This window comes from Mycteria americana, chromosome 1, assembly GCF_035582795.1.
Source record: "Mycteria americana isolate JAX WOST 10 ecotype Jacksonville Zoo and Gardens chromosome 1, USCA_MyAme_1.0, whole genome shotgun sequence".
Taxonomy (NCBI): domain Eukaryota; kingdom Metazoa; phylum Chordata; class Aves; order Ciconiiformes; family Ciconiidae; genus Mycteria; species Mycteria americana.
In genome coordinates this window covers 199324382-199336692 of record NC_134365.1, presented here as the reverse complement: position 1 = coordinate 199336692, position 12311 = coordinate 199324382, and the positions used below count along the sequence as shown (strand labels likewise).

The 12311-nt window shown below is 43.0% G+C and overlaps 1 protein-coding gene across 1 annotated transcript in view; it reads right to left on the bottom strand.

Moving 5' to 3' along the window:
* The window catches only part of FLT3 (fms related receptor tyrosine kinase 3), a 31608-nt gene extending 26723 nt beyond the window's left edge, over positions 1–4885 (bottom strand). Inside the window, exons 1-5 of the mRNA XM_075498994.1 lie at positions 4791–4885; positions 4487–4626; positions 4042–4166; positions 2211–2413; positions 1260–1375 (exon numbers count right to left, since the gene is read on the bottom strand). Coding sequence (XP_075355109.1) covers positions 1260–1375; positions 2211–2413; positions 4042–4166; positions 4487–4626; positions 4791–4885 — 679 coding nt within the window. The remainder of the gene's footprint in view (positions 1–1259; positions 1376–2210; positions 2414–4041; positions 4167–4486; positions 4627–4790) is intronic.
* Positions 4886–12311: the final 7426 nt, after the last annotated feature.

Here is a 12311-nt window from a genome sequence, read left to right as displayed (position 1 = left end):
CCCTGTCCCCTCAATTAAGCTGTTAAAACTGTAATTGAGACATGCAATAGGCCTTCAAATGAAACAAGGAGAGACTGGAGCTGACACTTCTGACACCTGAGAGACAAAAAAATCAAACGGAAGAAATACTTTAAAAACAAATAAAGAAGGAATAAAAAATGTTGATTAGTCATAGTTTATTAAAAACAAGGCAAGTAATGATGCGTGTTATTAAACCTGTCTCTAGAAGGGTTTGGTCCTAACTTTGCCAGTCTTAGCTGTTTGGATTGATGTTTTGCTTTGTTTTCTTTGAAATTTCTTTTACATTTTTTAATTTTATCTTTAAATTTGGCCCTTTCCAGACAAAATAATATGGTATTTATCTTCTGTTGAAAAAACATCATGTCAACATCGGTCTTTTTTTTTTTTAGATGTTCTTGGACACTCCTACTTAGAAACAGAAGCTTGAGCTTTTTGTTGCAGCAGTTGCCTTTGCATCAGAGATGTCTCTTGTGTGGTCCCTGAGAAAATTCAATCAAACCTGCTCCCACTGTCAGCCTTTCAAAAAGTCACACCTCACACGTGCTCTGTCATGAGCATTTAACAGCAGTTAAAATCTCAGCTTCTCGGGCACCCTTGTGCTGAGCAGCTGCAGTACTGATGCGTTTTACCCTAAAACCCAATAAACAAGTAAAGGCTGGCACTGAGAAGAGGACCTTGTCTTTCCCCTTCCCTCAGTGGTGCCTCTTGCTGCCCACAGAATTGCGAAAGGAAAAGCTGTGTGCGAAGTGCAGAGACCCAGCAGCAGGCACAGGCGGAGAAGTGGCAGAGTGGGACAAGGCATGACTTTGGAGCGTCAGAGACCAGGATATAAAAGGCATGTCCTGATCTGGTTCAGATAACAGCCCAGCCGGCAACACTCAGAATAAATGGGTTAAGATGCAAGCAAACAAATCTGGCCCACAAGCTTTGAGAGCACACAAAAGCCACCCTCGATTTGCCCCTCTTGGCACAGAGGGGAATCTCTCATAGGGGAGAAGAGGGCTGCTGTGCATTTACATCTTTATTTGTTCATTTGCATGGTTTATTGACTAGCGAAAGCTGACTCTCACACAGTCTGTGGTTTTCACTTCAGTCTCTGAAGACAGCCCCAAGTCCTATGCAAATCTAGGAAGATGCTTGAAATGCAGCACGCAAGAGCTTCATTGCTTTGATGGAACTTGAGCCTCTCCCCTTGAATCTATTGATGGAGTGACCCCTTTCATCTGAGATATACTTACTTCGGACGAGAACAGGCACAACTACTGTGTAATTGCCGGTTTTACTTATGACTGAGAGGGTGTATTTTCCAGCTTGTGTTTCTTTTATTTGGGAAAAAGCCAAAGACATAACATATCTACAAAATGGAAAATAAAGCTGTATTTGTTATCTAGAAAGTGATATGCAGCAGACACAATAAAATGTTAGCTCTTCAGCTCTTGCAAAAACACTTCAAAGATACTAGTATTCATTATTTACATAGCGCCCTTCAACCTAAAGTATTTTCATCATGTATCTTCCTACACAAGCAGCATGTAGAAACTTACAACCACAGGTATCCAAGCACATGCTTAACACTGAGCACTGGGAAGGATGGACTTCCTGAGCTTAGGACAGCTGGGGAGGTCCACAGTGAAATGCTTTACCTACAGTCCCATCCCACGTGTTTTGCAGGGGAAGGCAATAATGCAGCCTCAGGTTCCAGCCCAGGTTTGGCTGTGAGAATGAGGGTGCTGTTGCTGGTGCTCTTCCTGATCTGCAGTGTGACCCTAACAAGTCACATAGTTCTCCATGCCTCAGTTTCTTTGACTATAAAATCATGATATTTGCCTCACGCGAGCACTACAAAGCTCAAATTGATCAATGTCAGAAAGTCCCTGGAGACCCCCATGCACGATGCTATACAAATTAAAAGAACAAGCTGATTTCAAACTATTCTTGGCTTTAAGATGCATATATGTATATGTGTCTAAATGACAATCAGCAATGTGCTGCTAGGTGACAACAGTTAAGAAAGATTAGAAGACGTAAAAAGATAACGCATAACATGAAATTAAATGCAAACACAGTCGCAGAAAATATTCCATTTGAATCCTAAAAGGTTCTCTTTAAGATATCCTAAAAGGATCCTAAAAGGATCTCCTAAAAGGATCTCTTAAAGGTTCTTTGATCCAGTACATCCCTTGACTTACCGATTCTCTGAGTCCAATGAAGGTTTACAAGCTTTGCTCTCTTTAAAGAACCAAAAGCATGAAATGATCTCTGAAATGTTCATTATCACTTTTAATTCAATATCTTCAAACACATTGACTTCCACATTTTTAGTTGGTTCATAGATGTTCTCTGCTCCTTGAGAATTCAAATAACACCCAAGATCTTCCAAAATGTTAGAAATCTGCAATGCAAGAGGACAGATTGTTATGTATTTATTAGCAATTACCTTTATTTGCTTTTTGCATTCAAATATTTTTAAAGGATGCTCTTCTGGAAAAGCTTTCATAAACTAATAATGCCTCATAATGCCCAAATATGAATACAAATTTTACTGAAATAACACCTTCATCATACCTTCATTTTGTTTGTATTTGGTTTTGGTTTTTTTAATTTCTATTGTCGAACTTACTCATAAATATGTTGAATTTACTGCAGGATGAAACATTACAGGATTCCTGTTAAATTAGTTAATTCTGTTCTCTAGACAGACATCACAGAACAATTTTAGCCAGAAACATGATAATTTCCTTTAGTGATATAGTCTACTCTTTACTCTCATTTTTGTTTCCTTTCATGTAGAACCATAGGAAGACACAGACCTATAATACAACCTTTCTGTTCGTGACCTCAACACAAAGGCAGGGCCAGAATATTTTTTTTTAACATCCCACTGCTTGTCACTGCATCATCTGGCTAGACTGCTCCTCAGCTCCTTGGGGGCTTTACTAGGCCAGGAACGTTTGGGCACACTTTTCATTTCCTTACCATTGCATACAGCTAAAGGAGAATCGCAAACAGAAACAGAATATCCCACAGTCATTCTGAAAACCACCGACAAATTACTGAGTCTCTAAGATTAGTTGCAGCAAAAGATGGCAAGTAAATAGCTCCATCTGAAGAGTAGCCCTAAATGTGTCCCTTACTTTGGTGGGTGAAATTTATCTGGTGTAAGTTTATGAAAGGATGGAGTTCATTGCATCCTCTGCCCCGCACTGTGCTTGGCCAGTTGGTTCTCCTCATTCTTTGCTCCTTCTTTGTCCCTTCCCTTGCTCTGAGAAGTATCTAGAGATAACAGCCATATTCTGCTTTTTCTGATACAAGGACAGCACAGTTTTGACTGGTATATCTTCATTTCTTATCCGAATTATTGATTTATTTGTCCAGGAATGAAAAAGATTTCATAAGACTAACTTGAAACAAGAATCCTCAGGAAATATTTTAACTGCAGGTTTCAACTGCTTTATAATTTAGTTGCACACCACCTCTTCTTGGCCTTCTGCCATTTTGAGTCAGAAGAGAAGAAAAAAACCCCATATTTGATTCCCTATCCAGCTTTGGTGTCTCAGTCAAGGTTTAGACTAGGCAGGGATTTATGGGCTTTGGTGGTGGGAACAGAGGGTGGTGCAGCTTCCCCATCAGTCCCAGCAGCCATGGCACATGCACACTGTGGCAGGCCACCGGTTCACACCATGGCCTTGGCAATCCCCTCTTAAGGGCACATAGTTTTTTACATTGATACATTTCCAGCAGTATTCAGCAATATTCAGGCATGCTGATGTGAGACACCATCAAGGCAGCAATTAAAAAATCAGTTTTAGAGAAAACTGGTACTTACCTATTTACAGTTTCAAAGTATGAATTGTGATACCTATGTCCCCCTAACCTTCTGTAGTCATATTCGGCCTAACCCTGGTCATTTTGACTGTGACATTCCCACAGCCTAAAGGTTTAGGGTGTGTAAGCTTCTGGGAAGGTATTTCTGGAACGGACAGGAATATTTTATAAGCAACTCATTCTCTGTTAGATTACCTTAGGAGATACCGATGTCTCTGGTGTTCCTGAACCTTCATCCTTCTGGCTGATAAACACACATGTAATCTCAGATGTATTTGGATTCATTGCAGAAGTGAAAGTAACTGCTGTCATAATAAGAACTTTAAAACAGAAATAGAAACAAATGTAATTGTGTCTAGATCTCTGCTCAGGGATAATCATTTTAGTAAAAATGAAATACAACAAAACTGTAGAAAGATTACATCTTTTTTTAAAAAAAGGCAAAAGGAATATGCAGATATATCGCATGCATTTGCAAACTCTGCATTTGTGTATTGAAGCTGAGTGGAAGCACTATTTGGAGAACCTTTCAAAAGCACAGATACATCACACTTTAGAAGTATGTCCCATAATATTGCAGAAAATGTCTAGAGACAAAAACCTCTATGTGTTATGGAGGCTCCTTTAGAAACCACATTACAAAACACAGGCTCCCTCTTGTAGCTCACTTCTGCATCAGTGTCTCTGAAAGGGCCCTGCAGCACCAAACCCTGCAGCCGCAGGCCAGCATTTGCCCATCGTGAACTGGAGGATGATAATGCACCATCCCTCCCATTGGCACTAAGGAGATGTCCAGGTCAGAAACAGTCCCTCCTGCTCAGAGCAATGGCAAAATAAAGTCCTCCAACTTGCCTTTAGAGCCCACACTCAGCTCACCCAAGGACCCAAGATCTAGTCTTCCCTTTCCCTTCTCTCCAGGACAGGCTGTATTTGATCTAACATACTGGACACTCTCCTGAGCCTTCCTGGCGCAGACTTGTGCACCCCAGCAGCTCGCAAGTGAGGTCCAGGTTAGATGCTTCTTCCCTTGAGCTGCCATTCACAGCCTTGCACTCTTTCCTCTTTGGGAAGCAAACAAGGCAGCAACTCCCACTATTTTGAGGAAAGCAGATGCAGAAAGTGGAGAGCAAGGAAGAGTAAGCCTATGGCTTTCTCCTGCCTTCTCGTTCCTCCATACTTCCCCAGCTCTGTCACGCCCCAGGAGCCTATACAGCCAGGGCAGCTCACTTGCCAGCTCCCAGCCCTGGCAGGAGTAGCAGATGTAATTTCTCCTTATGCATAAGGAGCAGTGTGGGAAAGCTTCTGGTGCTTCAAAGGCATCATCTCTCCAGAATGCTTCAGATGAGCCTTTCTGCAGGGACCGCAGCTTGAAAAGTCACCTTTTAGCTTTGAAGGAGCTATATAGTAACCATGCCCCCACCACTGCACATAAACAAGAAAAACAGAAGTAAGACTGCACAGCTGGCAGGGTGAAATGTGTCTGACTTCCACTAAGTCCATAAAGCCAGTCCTCAACAGTACAAATAAGCACTGAATCACAAAATAACATGTCTCTCACGGTGACCTGGAAAATTTCTGCCCTTGGGTCTTGTTTTTTTTCTTTTCTTTTTTTTTTCCCCCTCAGCTCCTGATGGTTGGACATAAAGCAAGGTGTAGAGTTGAAAGAAGGAAAAAAGGTAAATATAACAGGAAGCGCTTGAAGGATGAAAGTAATGAGACTGTTTCTGCAGGTGATGGAAGGAGCAAAACTGGAAGAAGGAAGAAATGAGTAAGAGTTGCTGCTACCTCCTCTTTGATGTTTGTGTCTTCTGGAGCGGCCTGAGCTCTAAGCTGGCAACACTTTGACAACCTCTTCTCAGCCCTCTTGGCAAATGTGGATTAAGTCCGAGTCCTTCTCATTCAGGCACCTAACACACACTTCATTTTGGGTGCCACCTTTCCACAGTATACACAGGCAATGGTCTGCTTTTGCAGACCTCTGAGGAAGATCCTGTCTGTCTGCCTGTGATCCCTAAGAAAGGTGAAGAGGGCTTCTTTGTGGAGACATGTATTTCCCTCCCTTGGCTATAAAGATAATGTTGGCACTTCTTGAGACAGTGAGTACCAGAAGGCAGCTGAAAGGCAGGTATGCATTAGGTATCTACACCAAGCATGTTGAATTCCTCCCCATCGATGCAACCCACTGGCCTTTCACCAAGTCCTTCTCTGCCCAGCTTTCTCCACTTCTGTTTGTTTGTTGGCCACTTTACCTTTCACTCTTTTCAAACCAGAGACCATCTGACCAGCTCACAGCCAGGGGCTTAGCTGATGGAAACCCACGTACATCACTCATTTCCAAGACACACCAGCTGAAAACACCTGAAAATACGATCTCAAAAGTTCAACTCACTTGGCCTGTTGAGCATTCCCTTGCTTCAGCTTTCTGATCTGCAAATAGTTTTAGCTTCTGATTGTACAAGCTGAGCCAATTTATCCCTGGCATTACTCCACTTCGCTCACATTGCCTTGTTAGCAGGATGCCTAATGCTGCAGTAGGAAAGGGAAAGATGTGTTTAAACACCAACAGGGAAAAGATTTGCAGCTAAAAGTTAGGCAGTAGACAGATGCAGCAACCAGACTGTGAGAGAGACATGCAAACAACGTGTGTGATGAACTGGAACTGCATCTGTAAAGGATGGTATGTGGGAGTATATGCTGGAAGAGGGAGTAGTGACCACCCTGACACCCTCATGTATAAGAGAAAATGGGACTCCTTGTCCTGTTAACTGCTACAGCTTGTCACTGCTGTCCTCTGCCTTTATTCCTGTGAAATCCAGGAAGGTTTTTAGGGTAAGGAAGTATATTTTGAACCTGAGATTATTCCAGCTGCTTTACAGTGAGAAAAAATGAGTAATATGATAGTCAAAAGTGTTTACACGATGTGGAGTGGCCTAAACTTGTGTAGTTCTTAGAAAAATACATTACATTGGCAAAACAGAAAATGAGAGCATGAATGAGCCTTTCAGAAAAAGCAGAATGAAGAAAAGAGTATTGGGAAAATGGTAACATTCTGATTTACTGTCTTGATCTTTCAGCTTCTAGCTGGCCTGTTCAGGGACTGCTGTTATGGTCTGCACGTCATCCTCCCGAAAGCCCAAAGTAAGAACTGCAGAGACTGAAAGCACTGGGTAAGGATTATCATATTATATTGTGTATTGCCAAACTGTAGTGAAGCTGGAATGGAAATAAATTGCTGCCTCTGAACAATGTTTGTTTATGCCTGCTTTCCATCTTCATTATCTTTTTACAGGTTACACAAAAATAAATGAAGTAGGAGAAATCTTGTTCTCAGTGAAGTCAGACAAACCTCTAGTTGCCACACACTGAGTCAGGATTTCATCAAAATGTATAGGCACATACATGGGGAAATGCCTGTACAAGTAAAAAAGTGGGCTTACATGTTACGGTGCTGAGAAGAAAGGCCTGAATCTACTGGAGAGATATCAAACCAAGATGCTATGTTTAAGCTAGTTCAGCTATCAGATGGTTCACCTAATGGAACTGCCTACAAAACTTTATTTTCAAATGGGGGATGACTAAAGCAGCCTTTGGAAACTGGGAAAGCCACTCCAAAATATGTTGAAAGTCTGAGTTTATCAGAAACAGAATAGCTGAGGAACTGGAGCACTGTGAAGGATGAAGAGAAAACCTTTCTCTTCATACCAAGGGATACAACTTGTGTTTGTGTTCAGCTCAGGGTGCTTAGTATTTTACATAGCAGTCAGGCCTTTCCTAGACATAGAACAATCTTCTACCGCTTTACAGCTCAGGAGACTTACATAAAGCAAACTATGTTTTGCTTATTATTTGGCTTCTGACTGTTTTCTCTGGGTGACACTCTCTGGAGAGTGAGAGTTGACACTCTCAACTTTCCAAAATTTTCTTCCTGATGAGGGAAGGTAGAAGGACCCTTTTTTCCAGGAAACCTATAGTTCTCCTGCAGTCATGTGCTGCCAGAAACAAATCTGTAAAAGTGGTGACATGGATGAGCCTAATACGCATGCACTAACTGTTAAAAAACCTCACACCTTTGCATGTGGCTGCCTTTTTCTCAAATCACCCCTAAAGCGGTGGATCCTGAAGTGAGAATTTTACTCAATATAAATATGATAAAGATCAGAGGGAGGTAGGGTAGGTAGAAAGAACTGATCTTAAATGAATTGCTACCTTTCACTCATCTTATTTCTCTCCTTCTTTTTCTAAAAAAACTTAACTTTTCTCCTTCTTCATCTTTTAGCACACCTTCCTTCCTTGGTGCCTTCACCCTTTCAGCTTAAATAACTCCCAGCTTCCAAAAAAATGCAACCTGTGAGTTCATTCTCACACGATGATGGGGCCAGAGGTGTTGCTCCGTGTTGCAGAATAATAACCATGTTAAAACAAGGTTTAGCAAGAACAAGGTGGGTGACAAGATGCCTCTGTTGTAGCTCATGCTAATTGTGACTAGTTGTTGTAGCACTGGATGGGGTACGGCTAGGTCAGGACCAGTCATTTATCTGGTCTTACCAGTTAATTACAACAGTCATCATGTGAATGGATTTAATTATTTACAGTCATGTTCAAGCATGATTGAGATTTGAGATGGGAAAAAAGGCCTATAGAATGTGATAGCTCTTCAGGAGGGTTTAGTGGAAGGGAACTGAGAATCTCTAGACTTGAATCACTGAGCAGGAAAGCAGTGAGAAGAGGGGAGTGGGGGAGGCCGTGCGGTTTCGGGAAGTGCTTAATTGGTCTCTGTGTACTGAGTCAAAAACTAATAATGAGAAACAACACTGATCTCATACCGCGTTCTGGAATGCTACTGTCACCCGCCAGTCCTGTTTGCCATTGCCTACAGCCCTCCGCCTGGATTATTTTTCCACCTGGATGCGCTCCCCCCCGCCCATTTTTACCACCTGAAGCCGTTCAGGCTATGGCATTACACGCTGTTTCTTCCCGGGGCTCTTCTGCCCGAGAGAGGAGTCTCCGTGCAGAGGGACCGGGCGCTGCGAACACCCCCGCACCGGCGGGCAGGGCCCCGCGGCGGGCAGGCGGCGGCCGCCAGGGGGAGCTGCCGCCCCGCGCAGCCCCGCGCAGCGTCGCGCAGCGTCGCGCAGCGCCCGCGGCTCGGTGCTCCTGCGGAGCTGGCGTTCGGCGGCAGCGGCAGCGCTGAGTACACACTCGGCCCTTTGAAGAGCAGGGGTATTTCCCCGACCGGTAACTAACTCGACCGGTTTGGCTCCTGTTGGCTTGCGAAGGAGCTGCCCTGCATTTTACTTATTCTTAGGAGATGAAACGTGAAACAAAAAATCATTGTAAATTCTTTCATACATCAACTCAATCATTGATGACGGAAAACGGATTTTTTTTTGTTCTTTTCCTCCACGGGGTCTCCAGCAAACATTTTCTGATTTTCTGTTAAAAGACAGAAAGCTTAAAAATACTGACCCTTTCTGGGAAGATCCCATGGTCATCCTTGCATGGCTCAGCTAGGATTCTGACTCAGGTCTATCATTTTGAAAAGAATAAAAAAAAAGGTATTTTTTGCACAAGAACAACTCATGCATATGCAGTAAAAACTTCCTACTCAGCAGAACATCTTCAAATAGGTTGTGCCCCTATTTATTACAGGGGTCTCAAAAGCATTTCTTTGGCAGAGATTTTAAACCAGAACTTGTCACAGTGAATAACCATTTCTAATTCATCCAGTGCAAGTGCCAGCAAAGGGTTCTGCTGCTTGATAACTTACTCACTTTATGTCAGCTTGTAGTAAAACTGCACTGCCTTTGCTTAAGCTTCTGTAGTAAAACTGCACTGCCTCTGCAAACTTCTGCTTCCCTATTCCTTCCAAGTTTAATCTATGCTTGAATCTAAAAGATCTCTTTTCAACGTATGAGAAAGAAAGACGTTTGCTCAATCTGCCTCAGGAACATCCCTGCCAAGACCTGCCTACTCCAACATAGTTTGCATGTGCAGCAGGGAAGACTCTGTCCACAAATTAATTTTCTATATTTTTCATTTTCCTCATCTTTTCCTCAACCTCCACTTTCAGGTCCCAGATGAAAACAGCTGCAAGGAATTTACTCTTTCACTTTTTTTTCTGTATCTAATGACTTGGTCATCATTTCCAAGAATCTGTTCTCTATCTTATTTATGTCCTAGCATATTTTTGGTACAGATTTCAGCAAACTTCATCTTTTGGATAAAATTATGCCTTTCAATGCTAGTACCTTTCTTCTTACAGGAGGACAGTCAGCAGCTCTGCCGATGGCTCACTGCAGCCAGCTTACAAATTACATAGAAATTTTAAGACAGAATAATTGAGACGGCTGAAGATTTCAAATCAGGAATCACACTGGGGATGTATTTTACACTCCTCTGTCAGAGAATCAAACAAAACCTTCTCCAACAGAACAGGTAGCTGGGAGTCAGCAGAGCTACTCCGGCTTTTTTACTGATTACTTACAGATATGCTTGCTTCAGTGCCTTATGTAGTAAAAATAAGCTAATGATGACACGAAGTGCAGGCACATTCTTCACACGATACTATTACATATCCAACTTTATTGACTGCTTTTGCCATTGACTTTACTGCAGACTGATAGCCAAATCATGCTCTGTGATTCATATTGTGATTTCAGCATTTAAGGCAGGATAAATAACAATCCAGTTTGACTTATTTACACATTTCTATAATTTTTCAGACTTTCTAATCATATACCAGAGTACATGAGACTTGCTGTTCCTTCAGGAATGAGTTGCTGTTAGTGAGAGATTGTGTATGCTTATGAGCAGCCCAACCCCTTTAGCTGTTGCAGGCTTCTTCGCTAAATACGAACTGGCCCAAGCACCATATTGCTCCTTAATTTATAGATTTTTTTTGAAATCACCTTTTTGAGTTCTCAGTCTATGCCAGTAACTCATGGTTTTTATCTGAAAAAAAAAAAAAAATTATCTCCTTAGCACGAAGCAAATGCTGAAGGCTGAAGCAAGCAAGACATTTAGCTGCATTTTATCTCTCTGTCCTGCCTCTTCTAGTTTTTGTTTACCTGGGCTTGGGTGAGGAAGGACTGCAGAGTTGTATTCAAACCCTTATTTGCCTTTCATTTCACTAAGATAACTTTCCATCTGCCTTCCCTGTGGGTCCGAGATAAAGGCACTGCTCAAAGAGCTGAACTGTTATTTTGCTTGTTATTATTCATTTTGTCTGCTTTGCATGGGACTAGCTGAATGAATGACAGCCCTTCCACAGGTCCCCTGGACTGTGATCCCACGGTGACTTCTCTGCTTGGGCTGGTGCTCACAGGGAGCTCACTGAAATCCCTGCTGCTCCGCCCACAGTTTGTGCCATTCCAGCCACTTGTGATCCAGTTCACAAAGAATAACTGGGACTGCTGAAGACACCCCTTTTTTGGGAAGTGGCTGAAAAGTGGCTGAGAAGGCAGTGAACCTCAGCTACCATAGCAACCTCCCTTTCTGAGGAAGAGCCTACGTTGTGGATGGTTCTTCTTCTGCTTCTCGCCCACATCTTCCGTCCTCTCTGGGGAGCTGCTTCTTGGCCCTCACATCACCCAGACCTTTCCACCCCACTAAGCATGGTGAACAATGGTATCCTGGGCTGCATTAGGAGTATTGCCAGCAGGTCGAGGTCCTTCCCCTCTGCTCAGCACTGGTGAGGCCACACCTGGAGTGCTGTGTCCAGTTCTGGGCTCCTCAGTACAAGAGAGACATGGACATACTGGAGAGAGTCCAATGAAGGGCCACAAAAACGTCTAAGGGGCCAGAGCATTTCTCTTAGGAGAAAAGGCTGAGAGAGACGGGACAGTTCAGCCTGGAGAAGAGAAGGCTCAGGGAGATCTTATCAATCTGTATAAATACCTGAAGGGAGGGTGCAAAGAGGAAGGAGCCAGGCTCTTTTCAATGGTGCCCAATGACAGGACCAGAGGCAATGGGCACAAAATTTTTCACCATGTGGGTGACTGAGCACTGGTATAGGTTGCCCAGAATGGTGGTGGTCTCCATCCTTGGAAATATTCAAAAGCCATCTGGACAGGGCCCTGGGCAGGACCAGGGCTCTACATGGCCCTGCTTGAGCAAGGACATTGGACCAGATGACCTCCAGAGGTCTCTTCCCACCTCAGCCCCTCTGTGATTCTGTGAACAAAGGGATAGTTCTGTGGGTAAAGCAGCGCTGGTGTAATGCCACCACAGAAGTCTCTCACTAATCAGAAAGTGGCATTGGGCTGTCCTTGTTCTTGACTGTGCTCTAGAGGATGTTTGCTCATGGGGATGGCACGTTTGTGCCATTACAAAGCTGGATAGATAACCCTGAAGCAAAGCAAACAGATACGTCTCATCTAATGACATTAGTAAGTTTGCTTTAACTCCTTTTTTTAAAAACTGCTGTGTTTAAGTACTCCAGTCTCATTACCTGACGCGCTCTAGCA